General features: G+C 43.2%; 1 protein-coding gene across 3 annotated transcripts; it reads right to left on the minus strand.

The window, feature by feature from the left end:
- Positions 1-2,395: 2,395 nt before the first annotated feature.
- PDP1 (pyruvate dehydrogenase phosphatase catalytic subunit 1) lies at positions 2,396-11,684 on the minus strand. Of its 3 annotated transcripts, XM_004768573.3 has the most exons (3): positions 11,430-11,684; positions 10,586-10,620; positions 2,396-6,477 (listed from the first exon to the last, which is right to left on the minus strand). In XM_004768573.3, the coding sequence occupies exons 2-3, from the start codon at positions 10,614-10,616 to the stop codon at positions 4,820-4,822; spliced, it is 1,689 nt and encodes a 562-aa protein (XP_004768630.1). In that variant the 5' UTR covers positions 10,617-10,620; positions 11,430-11,684; the 3' UTR covers positions 2,396-4,819. The 3 variants fall into 3 exon arrangements, with proteins under 3 accessions (XP_004768630.1, XP_004768631.1, XP_004768632.1); XM_004768574.3 differs by lacking the exon at positions 10,586-10,620 and having other exon boundaries at positions 11,430-11,682; XM_004768575.3 differs by lacking the exons at positions 10,586-10,620; positions 11,430-11,684 and adding an exon at positions 10,856-11,185.
- Positions 11,685-13,067: the final 1,383 nt, after the last annotated feature.

The following is a 13,067-nucleotide window of genomic DNA, read 5'->3' on the forward strand; positions in this document are numbered from 1 at the left end:
CTTCCGGGCTGTTTCTTTTTGCTCAATGTCCATGGTTTGAGGTTTCTAAAAGGCTAAATGTGATCATGAAATTCCTTGCACTGAAGTGAAATTCAGTTGTACAGTTTGGTCAAGTGTGTGCAGCAGGCCAGTGAATTAAGTATGGCTTAGAAAACCAGAGAAGTGTGACACTTTAGGGCAAGGTCTTAGATGGGAAACTCTCTCCCCTCCACCCCATGGGATGGTAAGGTGAACCAAGAAGAAATACTCTGTCCTTCTGGGGCTAGGTGCCCAATACCTTCAAACAGCAGCTATAGTTCTTGGTGGGCCCTCAGAAGAACACTTCTCCCATTCTATGTCTATCATATATGGAGTAATAGGGATCCAGGGTTGGATGGGGAACATTTAACCAAGTTTTACTAGGGGATCTAAATTAGCTTTTTGGGCCCAAATGACTCATTTGACAATTGAGTCTTTGATATCTCTCCCCTTGGATACAGGAAGCCATCTCCCCAGGGGGGCTAAACTTGTACAGGGGCTAATTTGCAATTTGGCATTTTCTTTTAAATATGAGTTCTTTGCAACAGGAAACTAGATCAAGCTTTAGAAATCACTGAATCTTAACTATCAAATGAAACTATTAGCTACAGGATTAAATTATATCTCTGCATCTGGTTTAAGAACTTCTGATGAATGAAGAACAGAACTTCACCTTAAAGTTCACTCAGGTTGCTGTTGTTTTGATTATCACTAATGCAAAATAAAGCTAAGGCTGAACATCCACTTTATATTCATACTGTGTTGGCTCAAAAAGAGAAAAAAACCCTGGGCTCTCCCCTTAAAAAACTGAAAATTCTGGTGGATGAAGAAGAGAATTGTTCGAATTATCAAATTAATAATTGTTCAAATAAATAATTGTTCAAACATTACTAGAAAAATTTAGAACGAGGTGTGCACACATTTTCTGAACCCAAATATTGCTAAATAATCATGCCCAAATTGTATGGGTCCTTAAAATATGTGGACTGGATAACCATTATTAATGGCACACAAAATACACGAATTTTATCATTCTTAATACATTCACTTAAAAGACTTGTAACTTCAGAGCTCTTTAGACAACAGTGCTGTATACTGTTAGGACTCAATCTGAGGTATACATTTTGCCATAAAATCTGGGCAAAGGAGACTTAGTAGGATTAAGCTTGGCTTTCAAAGTCTGAAAGAACAAAGGAAAAGACCTTCCTACTGTAACAAGTCAATTCAGATGCCATTAAGGTGTCTTCCTTTACCCAGCTTGTCTAGGACTTGGCTTCTGAAGTTATTATTTTTGAAAAAGGTATGTGAACTACTGAGCAAGGATAATCAAGTTAGCTCCACACTCTTGTTGTACCCAAGGGCAAAGCTAAAAACAACCCAGAATCAGGAATGCGTTTTGACTGATAAACCAAGACCATCAAAAACCAAGGCATAATTTGCCTTTTTCTTACAGAACTGTCATTAGCTCAATCACTTAATGAACTTAATTAACTCAACGAAATTCTCAGTAGGAGAGGTACAGAGAGGTCAACAGCAAATGACCAGTCCTTAATACTTTCAAACTTTCAGCATGAAAGACTGCCATCACTTTTTTAAAGGGCAGTTTTTTAAAAAGTCCTCCTGCCTTTGAGGAATAGAACATAAAACTCCCCTGTAACTGTATTTCCCAAGTTTAAGCCACACTTCAACAGGAGTACTTCTGAAAATTGCTAATCTAAAAGTTGGCTTTAGAAAAGGACAGGGAGGGGCTGGCTGCGAAGGCCCATCGACAATGGATAAATTGTTATGTATTCATGATAGAATGTTACTTGGTAAAAAAGAAGAGACTATGAATATGCTCACGACATAAATGAAGCTCAAAAAACTTAACCAAGGAGTTCGTATTTTATGATTTCATTTATATGAATTTCTAGAATAAGCAACACTAACCTATGGTAGTGTAACTCAGAACAATAGTTACGTGTGGAAGAACTGGAAAGGGGCATGAGGGAATTTTCCATAATGGAAAAGTTGTGTACCTTTATTGGGGTTGTGGTCACCAAATCCCAAACTATATATTTAAAATCTGTGCATTTTATTGAATATAAATTATATGTGGTTTTTTTAAAGTACTATTTACCTACTGGATTCTAAAATATAACTACTGTTGTAGAAAGCATCTAATAATCTAACACAGGGGGCCCCTGGGTGGCTCAGTGGTTAAGCTTCTGCCTTTGGCTGAGGTCATGATCCCAGTCGTGGGACAGAGCTCCGTATCAGGGAAGCCTGCTTCTCCCTCTCCAGCTCCCCTCTGCTTGTGTTCCCTCTCTCGCTATCTCTTTCTGTCATATATAAACAAATAAAATCTTTAAAAAAAAAGAAAAAAAAACACAGGCCATTCAGAGAGCAGATATGAAGCTTTAATTCACTGTGGGCATTTCTGTGACCAAGAATATAAACTTTTCACATGTCTTCATACAGATACACCTGTTATAAGACACAGGTTTTTTACCAAGTACTGTGAAACATACCACCATTCCACTTAGTTAAGGGCGTATTATAAATATCATGAGCCACTGATTAAATATAAATACAGAGGTTGATACACATTAGAAAGTTTCCATAATAAAAAAAAGTTTGAGAAAGGCTAAATACCGTGAAAGTTTACATGTGTTCTCCACTTTAAGTCTAAATATCACATCACAGTGACAACCAATTACAGTAAAATCACAACTGCTTTTAGATAGTATATTCAAATTTCTAGCATCCAATTATTTTTATTTCCACAATGTCAACTCCACACTGCATTTTTGTTTCTAGAGAAAAGACCAACTTTTGGACTGCAGACCAAGTTTCTTGTGCAATAACAATTACTATTTTGATAGTGATCACTGGAAGCTGAATTTATATATATTGTACTAAAAAGAAACCAGACTATTAAATATGTAATAATATGGAATTCTTCAGTGGCGGTGTTCTAAAGAAATTAAAATAGTAGCCTGAAAATAGGTTTTAATTGCTACAGCAGTCTACATATACTTCAATTAAAAGATGACATCTGTCAAAATATTTTGAAATAAATATATAGTACAGCATTCCCCCTTCCAAAATGCTGCCTAGAAGAAAAGTTCCAAGCTGATTAAGGGAAAAAGTTGGGGTGGGGGGACAACAACTCAGTAAACAAACATTATATGCTGCTCTGAGCAACAATCTGTTTTTCAGCTGAAACAAGTTTTACCGTCAGTTCTACGTTGCTTTAGTGTCCACAGTCCAGAGGAAGTCCTTGAACAGCTAGTTCATACTCTACAGAAATTGGAAGGACTCCTAAAACCCCCCAACTAATTATACATGGGAAAGCTGATCACGTGTTGTCTTAAAATCTATGTAAATATCAAACATAGTCATAGTCATTCTTCTAACAGTGATGCTAGAATAAGTGATGAAAATATATGCACAGCTGTACACAGATCACCATTAAACACAGGACAAACGCCATTTGATGCATATCAAATAAGCTCCCAAAAAGCCAACTTGAATATATTTATTTTCATTTACTTTGATACAGCATTAGAAGGGACTGCATATAATTACAGAGACTGCTGCAAACAATACTTGATGCCACTAAGGGATCTATTAAGCATCAGGCATGCACAACAGTTACCTTTTAATACTTCTTGTGTATATATCTTAAGATCTCTATTTATAAGCTCTAATATGTTTAAAGCATTTAGTCATTTTTAAACCAAATATTTTAATGGACCTATGTCTACGTGGGGAAAAACAAAAACTCCCTCCCTGGCCTCAATACCCAAAAGTAATATTAACCCTTACTCCCCAATTTGATATTTAAGCTTATTTTATATATGTCAGCCTTGAAATTCCAAAAGTGGGAAACATTCTTATCACAACTGAATAGGGAGTATGATTCCCTGGCAGCAGTCTACCCACCACATACAGCATGCCACGCCTTTCAGGATTCCAAGATAAGCAGGATTGTGCTGTGGCTACAAATGACAAGGATTTTTATTCTGGATCTTTTTATTTCAAACTAAATGAAATAAAATCATTTTATTACTACAAACTAAAAAAATTCTTTTTTTAACCTCAATTTAAGAGTGGACGAAACCAAAAACATTATCATCTCCGAGTGCATGGCGAAGCAGAAAATATCTTGATTACATTACGTAACCAGGGTGGGGAAGGGAGCAGAGATTGTTTTTCCGTTTAAGAAGCATTCCAGTCAAATAATCACAAAATACTGATGAATTCAGATTGCTTGGTTCTCAGTCATTTATGGCTTAAAGTACTGGATTTGAAAACCACTTCAGGCTAAAATAAATTTTTACAAATAATGCATAGATCTAGTATCTAGGAAATCATGCAGTAAATAAACATTCTCATGTGCATTGGAATCTTAGAGATGAAAAGGGTCTGCAGGTGCGAATAGTAGTATTTCTTCCCTTTTTCCAAGAGAATACGCCCAGCAAGATCCTGGCTTTGGGCCTATTCAAGATCCTACTTGCCAGGTCATCTTGATTTTCTGAGATTGATAAAAGAAGCTAATGTCACAAAATGTTTTGCCAACGAGGAACTGACTTGCCGCGAGGGCAGGAGCTGTGAGGTCTGAGCTAGGCAGAAGGAGGCTCTTGTGATCCTGTCACCCTGCTGCAAAGTCAATTTGGAGTACTTGACCAGTTAGGGTATCAAATGAGTAAATGCTCAGAATGACCCACTAGAGATGTTTATTATCCTAGTAATTTTTCAAATCTATCTGCCATTGAAATCTGTTTCATTTGAGAACTGCCAGGGTAAGAGCCACTCACTAGTCTTGGTTTTGATATGCCCCTACAACATGCGAATTGAACTGAACCACAATGATTGTAATGTCGTCTCTGTACATCCGAGCAAGCTCCTCAGGAAGACTAAGCATTTTGGAGAGACGCTCGTGATCAACAGTCCCAAACTCGTTGTTGCCTACCGCATGACGAATGAGATGGGTTGCTGCATTCTGGTCCTCAAATACCGAGGACATCTTGGCTCTCCTCTCTGTTAAAAGGCCATGCATCTGTCCTAGAGTCACCTTGTAGCCGCCAACAGCTATGGGCTGCTGGTGATGCATGCCAGTCAGGTACTCACCCACAATCCTAACCACATCCTGCCTATGCATCGTCTCCCACAGCCCATCAGTGGCCAACACTAGAAACTTATCCTGTGGCCTCAGTCGGTGGTAAGTTACCTCTGGCTCAGCAGTGAGATAAGGAGGCGTGTAGTAATTAGGAGGGATAAACTTGGTATATTCATTGTCATTCAACTGGTCTGGGCCTGATTCTATCACCCTCTTTTGAAGGTCAATGCTCCATTTGAACTTTACATCTCCAAAAGCCCTAAAAGGCATCAGCAAGCCGAGCAGCCGATCCTGTTTCACCACACTCTTGGCCTCATTCTTTGGGTGTTCCAGTTTCAGCCGTTCCAGTTCTCTTTCGTTCTGTGCATTGTGGTCATTGGAGAGAGTGACTGCTGACCAGGAGCCATCCTCTTCCTGCACACCCAGCATGGCTCTGCTATCACCGGTATTGGCCACATGAAGGTCAACACCATCCACGTGGGCCACACAAGCGGTGGCCCCAGAAAATGCCACTCGAAGCACCAGGTAATTGAGGAAAGAATTGGGATCACCAACTTGAGCCTCCAAAGAGATGTCATTGTCAAGCCTCTTGAAAGCGTTAATTAAAGCCTCCTTGACATCGATATCAGTAGACTCCCCAGTGTTGAGGTCTATAAGTTCTTGCCAGTAAGTCCTCAAGCTGTTGAAATACAATTTGGATGCCTCCTTACTGAAGTAATCATTGGGGTGCTTGTGCCACTGGAGAATGGGCAGCAGGGCCCGACCACTCTCTACTGCATTTTCAATCTCTAGCAAAGTCTCGTGGGGTAACAAAGAGACGGCAATATAATAGAAGAGTCTCTCACTGACTGCCTGGGAACAAGCGCAGCCTGCATGGCCGTCGAAAACCCCCAAGAGCATCCCTCTGGTCTGCAAGCAGGTGGCTGCGCTTCTCCGGTCCTCGATGGGGGCATTTGCGGGCAGCTGATTGCTGTCAAATCCAAGGACTGAACTGACATTTTTGCCATCAAATTCTGGCACTTTGAAACTGTATTCATTTGCTTTCAGGATGCTGTTGACCTGCGGAGGGGTGAGGTAAAATTTCTGCGGCGTGGAAGCGTATCTCCGTCCTTGAGTGTGCTGCCACCAGCCCTCCTTTGGCCGGCAGAAAGTAGCGTACGCCGGGGGTGGCGTGCATCTCAGGCGGCTCTGTGCCAGGTATGGAGACGAGCAGCACAGATGTCTGTGGTGGCAGTAACACGCGGTGCCATAGATTCGGCTCAGTTCACAGTTCCGGATCAGGGGGAAGAACAGCTGAGTTGGTGCTGGCATGGCATCAGAAAACAGCGGCAGGCTGGAGCTTCTGACGGGGATTCCTAGACAGCAATCACACAGACACGCACAAAGGGAGGAGTTACATTTCACATCACTTCACCTAGCCTTGCTTTTATAACATATATGCAGCAGGTGAGTCTACACACTAAGCCCTGTACTCAGAAGCACTGTATTTCATACGCCTACCATGCCCTGTGCCTACAGGGTATGTTCTGCTAAGCACAATCCTCAGTTATCATGGAGCCAGGACTGGAGCATAGCATTCCTTTTCTCTTTTCTTCATATTTCTTTGTGCAGTGCAGACTGTACAGAATGTACAGTCGATTTGGCTGGGGAAAGCCGAGGAGCTGAAGATTACATAACATTATGCAGTGGCAGTCTACCTGGCCAATCACCCTCCTAGAATCCCTCTCTATCCTTAAGAAGGTCCTGGATCTCCCATACTGCTCAGGGACTCCTCCCATCAATGAAAATCCCATTTCTAGAGTTGTGGTCAATTGTTAACATTTGATTACACATGGCTATCACCAAAAAGGTGTTAGAACACATCCCTGACATATATATATATATATATATATATGTATATATATTTATGAATTATTTTGTAAGTTACATGTATATACCACTGTATTAGTTCATTGTAACATATACAGAAAATTTTACATAATAAATAAAAATAGGAATTCCAGTATTCCCTTCTTGCACACCAGTAGATGGTCTTGCAAACCAAGCTTCTCTAGACCACTGTAACAATCTGGCGAGCTTATGAACATAGGTCTGCTGCCAACCTGCCAAACGATCCTAAAAATATCAGTTTACCTCTTTGGGCCTCACTTCCCTAGGTTGTAAGTGAACACAGAGAAGCAGATGCTATTGAAGGTCTCTGGGATTCTATGCTTTTATAAGTGTTAGCTGAAGTGAGGCTTTGAAATCAAATTCTGGTTTCTTTTTTTGTTTGTTTAATTTACTGTACCCTTTGTGATTAAAGAAAAGTTTAAGTATACAAGTAGCTCTAAAACTTTGTTAGTAATGTAAATGCTCTCAGTTCTGGAATTTAATTTACTTGTTAGCATTTTGTCCTGTTAATCAGCCATAAGAGAAAGCTACAGAAATACTATTTTCAACCATTACGGATCCCAAGTAGAATTTAATCCCTAGAAAAATATTTTCTCTTAGATTTAAAAAAAATATATCCATTTGCCTTCAGTAAGCAATAAAGAATAGTGAAATAATAGTCTAAGATTTGTATAAAAAAGGAACAAATATTAATCAAGAATAAAAATTATCCTGGGGCACCTGGGTGGCTCAGTGGGTTAAGCCGCTGCCTTCGGCTCGGGTCATGATCCCGGGGTCCTGGGATCGAGCCCCGCATCGGGCTCTCTGCTTGGCCAGGAGCCTGCTTCCTCCTCTCTCTCTGCCTGCCTCTCTGCCTACTTGTGATCTCTGTCTGACAAATAAATAAATAAATAAAATATTTAAAAAAAAAAAAGAATAAAAATTATCCTATATGACACTGAAAATATTGCCAAATATTTACCTAGAAAATTTTATGAATGTGTATCATTAATCTAGATGATTTATACACACACACAAAAAACCTCTCTTCCTTCTCACTAACATATATTGCCCCTCAATTCTTGAAGAATTGCTTCAAAAAATTCATTTGGCCTATAGCGAAATAGACTTTAGAAATACTTTATTTCTTTTTAAGAATGCTCCATGCTTAGCGTGGAGCCCAACCCGGGGCTTGAACTTAGGACCCTGAGACCAAGACCTGAGCCAAGATCAAGAGTTGGACACCTAACCGAATGAACTACCCAGGTGTCCCAGAAATACTTCAAATAAGGAAACACATGCAGTAAACAAAAAAGAATACAGAAAACCACTTGAATCTTAATATCAGCAATTCTTTCTTACGTTTGAACTCATTATAGGAAGAAGAAAGTACAAATAGCTCAGAGATTGTTAGCTATAAGTTACATTACTTCCAGATACCCTCCTTTAACAAGTAATTGGAGAAGTGAAAGTGGGATGTGGGAGAGTGGAGAAAATCAAACACTTAATAGTAATCAATTCTTGTTTGCTTCTGTAATAAGCACTGCATTAGCCGGGCATACAGAAGAACCCCTTCTGCAAGTGATACAAACTACCATTATTTTAAATGTACTATTTAAGAAGGAATTTGTTTTAAAAAACTGAAGATAAGCATAGGCAACAGAAAGTAATGATTAGAATTCTGGAAATAAGATCAGCAACAAAAGAAGCATTCTGAAATGCAGTTATGAAAAATAGAAGTTCCAGAAGAACAGGATCCTATCAAGACTAACCATTTAAAAAACTGCACTTCAAACTGAAAGTCATCCAAAGGGTACATGATTGAGCCAGGAGATGTGCTCAGATATTCAGCCACATGACACTGGCTTGCAGACATAAACCATATCTCTTGTTAGATTTGCACGCAGAAAGCACATTAACTCATTCCATGCTTTGTATAAAGATTTTCTATTATTAAAAATATAAAAAGATGCCCATATCTTAAGAGAAATTTTCTCTATAACTTTAGAGAAGTTTGCATTTGTGCTATTTTAAAATTTAAGGCTTTAACAGAAAGAAGAAATGTTTTTTTCTGCATGGAATGTAGACTGAATCAAAGTACTACTATGTGTGTATGTGCACGTGTCTGTATGTGTTTGCAAGGGAGGTTTGGTAGCACGTGTCTGTATGTGTTTGCAAGGGGGGTTTGGTAGATGCGGAACGGCATCTGGTTATATGATATCTAATCAAGGAATAACAAGTCCAAGAAACCTGCACTTTCCTTTAATACTTTGTTTTGACAATTTTTTTTGCTTTTGTAGTTGATTGCAAAATGAATGAAAAGATTGTGGCAAAAGAACTGATTTGTGCAGCAGATGCTCTGAATAATACATAAATTCAAGCAGCAATCCTTAAATACTCAGGTAATACATTTTCCTTCAAGGCAAAATTTCTCAAGATTAAAAAAAAAAAGTGGAATTTATCAACTGTATCTTTCAGTTATTCAGGAGCTTAGCATATGAACTGAGACTGTATCTCAATTCTCCAACTCCCAAAATGCCTTCAAAAGACAAATTCTTAGAGAATATAGAATTCATGAAAACCCTGCTCTGTGATTAATAAATATTCTATCACCATCAGTACAAATGACATATTCTCTCCATCAGATCAGATATCCTTAGAAGTCAGAGTACTTCCAAATGCTTTTTTAAACCGTAAGTGAGCCTTCAAAAACTGAGTATCTTTCCGAATATCCTGTGATTCAAAAACAACAAAACCCCACAAAAATCAAAACTTTTGCTGACAACCTCCTAAATTAATTAAGTAAAAAACTCTTGATTAGACAATTAAGGACAGCAACAAGGTACAGTGTTGGTAAACTGGAGCAGTATCATAGTTTCAAGAGATTTCTGACCACAATTTCACTGAAAAGTTCCCAACCCATGATCCAGACTCCGCCACCTTATATGCAGCATCTTAGTCCTGGGCAAATTTGGCCCATGTTACCAATGACTAATAAGAAAAGATGCATTGCAATCCAAAACAGATGAGAGACCTATCCATTCTTCCTGATGTGCTGGGCAGAGCCTGTGCCAAGAAATAATTCCACTTCATTCAATAAACTCACGGATCATATTAATTAGAAAATGCTGTTAATACTGCACCAACTCCGGGGCTGTTTAGCTTTTAACGCTTTTGGTGTAAGTGGAAAAAAAAAAAAAGAGCTATACTAGTCATTAAACGTGTCAGAACCTCAGTTTATGTAATCCAATTACATTATATATCCTGTATAAAGACTTTTCAGTTTCTCAGCATTTTCTGGAAATGCCTAGCCATTTCATAGCTCCCATTATCTATACAAGAATGAAGAAAGCGATTTCCCTCAGAAGACCCTAAGCCTCAAGCCAGCACTTGTTTGATTAGTTTCCTTTGTCCCCACCTGAAAATTGCACTCACTAAGGTAATCAAAGCTATCCGGGTCCAGGACCCTTTTGTCCCCTTTTTCTATCTACCTCACCCCTTAATTCCACGGCGACCCACCTAGAACCATCCACGCACAAAATCAATCACCATCCTTCCTGGGTACCCAACGCAGGTAGTTAAGTGAATACCTACCAATTCGTCTGGGCCCGGGACACACACACATTCTCCTGTCATCACAACACGGAGCCGACAACATCCACAACCCGCGCGGACAGCAGCAGCGACAGCAGCACCGGCCCATTGAAAGCAAGGCAGAGATGCTCATTAGAGGAGGCGGCGGCGGGGGAGGCGGGCACAGAGGAGGGGCGAGCTCTCGCTCCAGCCCCGCCAACGGGGCTGGGGGGGAAGGGATGGAGCAGGGAGAAAGGGGAGGAGAGAAGGAAACCAACCAAACAAACCCACCTGGCGAGAGAGTCTGGGACGCAGCCCGAGGCGGCTGGAACCCCAAGCGAGCAGAGATGCGCCCCGGGACCGGCCCCTCCCTCCAGCCCGGGCGCGGAGCCCACCGGCCCCCGACATCCTCCACCTGCTGCCCAGCCCGCCCGGCCCACGCTACGCCGGCTTCGGTCCAGAAGCCTAAGGCAGGGTCCACCGCGCAGGTGGGGTCAGCCTGGACCCCGCGGTGCGTACGGGGACCGTCAGGCAGAGACGCCACGCCGCCGCACCTCCCCGGAGCCAGCCCTCCGGCAGGACCCCACGGCGCCCCCGGCGCTGACAGCGGCCGCGGTCGGCCCGCCCCCCAACCAAGTCCGCACGGCTGCCCCTAGGCGCCGCCACGCCCGCCCGCAGCCCCGACGCCCCCGCGCGCACCTAGCGCTCCGGGGCTCGTCCTCCCCACCCCCAGCTCCGGCCGCCGCCCTTCGCACGCCGGCGGCCGCCGCTCCCCAGGCGCGCCGGGCAACCCCCTCACAACTTTGGGCGGGTAGCAGGGGATTCCGGACCCGGCGGCTCGGGAATGGGAGCAGGGAATACGAACCGGGCACGCAGGGGAGGAGCCGCTTCTTCCCGACGAGGAGACGGCAGCAGCAGCGGCGGCACCAACCCGTACTCCTTCCAGGCCACCCGGCTTAACTCCCCGGAGTGCGGCCCCAGGCCCCCAGCTGGCCCACTCCCTGCCCCGCCGGGCCGCCACCCTGCCCCGCCCGAACGTCCGGGCCGGAGCACTTCCCGCCTCCGGATTGGCTGCGCAAGGGCGAGTGGGCGGAGAGGAGCAGAGCTGCCCCAGCCCGAGGCGGGGAGGGGGGGGCGGAAGAACAGCGCGCTCCGCGCCAGCTTTGTGACGTCACGGGGGTCAGACAATCCCTTCCATTCCGAGCGAGCCGCCCATTGGTTCCACGGGCCCGCCTCACGTGACCGCGCCGGTAGCAGGGTGGAAGGTGGGGCTTCGTGGCGCTGGGGACCAGCGACCCGCTAGGCGGGGCGGCTTTGAAGCGGCTGACTACGGGCGGGGTAGGGGGGAAGCTTTGGGGCCCGCTCCAGCATCGCCACAAGCTGGGGTCCCCGTGGACTGGCTGCTCCCAGCCGGAGGAGCTTCCGCGAATCCTTGGCACCTCGGCGGGGGACCGGCCAAGTGCCAGGTGGCCGGACGGCTGAACCTCCTTGCGCTTTCCTGGTAGCTTCGTAGGGATAGGCTGCGGGGACGACTCGACCAGTTGACGACTCAACCCAGCAGGGAACGGAATTCCCACCGTTTCGCCCTGGCCTAAAATATAAGGCACGGCAGTCCCAAAGTATCTGTTGCCCCATCCATTTGCATTCTTTTGCAGATTTTAGAAACATGAAGTCAGATAATGTTTTCTGGACACCTCTCGGGGTCTAGGGAGAGGAAGCCGGTCTAGGAAGTTGTGAGGAGCGATTTCTTTTCCCCGTAGAGTGGGTGTGTGCTCTGAAGGGCTTTGAAATCAGTATTGTCTGTCCCGTTTTCCCTGATTACAAGGAAAGAGAATGCAGCCTACAGAATTGGGAGGAGCCCTGGACTTGGGAGTCAGAGGACCAACATCCAAGTCATTTCTGCTCCATGAGACTCTGTTTCTGTGAGTTAAAGTTAGGCTGGCGGTGGCTTTGGCGTTCTGTGATTAAGCAGAAGACAGCCTGAGGGCTTGTTCGATTGTCTCTATCAGCAAATATCCCCTGTTTATGGGAACTCAGTCATTGATAGTGGCCTCTAAAAGCTTCCTTGGAGATGACAGCAAGTTGATCATTGCACTTACCCTGCCTAGTGTTAAAGTTTACTTTGATTTCTTAAAACTTTGATTTCTTAAGCATATCTGGTTACTAGCCAACAAAGTTCATAAAGTGATGTCAGTTCGATATAAAAACCGCATGTCAATAGCATTGTGGAGTTCTATTTCTATTAGTCTTGCGTTATTTGATTTGTATGTAGTAAAGAAAAAACTTTATATACACGAAACAGTGCCAAGAACAGGTTTTTCATAATTCCCGGATGTTTTCAGCTGCCTCCTCTAGTCTCTAAATAAATTAGAGGAGAACTTTTTTGTTTGGCTCCAACCTGCCCACAAAACTCTTGTAGCTGCTCTAAGTAGACTTCATCCGCATTTAGACTGCCCATCTGCCTCACTTCCCCCTTTTTTACTTCTCAAATGAGCTTCTCATA

This window comes from Mustela putorius, unplaced genomic scaffold, assembly GCF_011764305.1.
Source record: "Mustela putorius furo isolate JIRA1106 unplaced genomic scaffold, ASM1176430v1.1 tig00000163_pilon_pilon_pilon, whole genome shotgun sequence".
Classification (NCBI taxonomy): domain Eukaryota; kingdom Metazoa; phylum Chordata; class Mammalia; order Carnivora; family Mustelidae; genus Mustela; species Mustela putorius.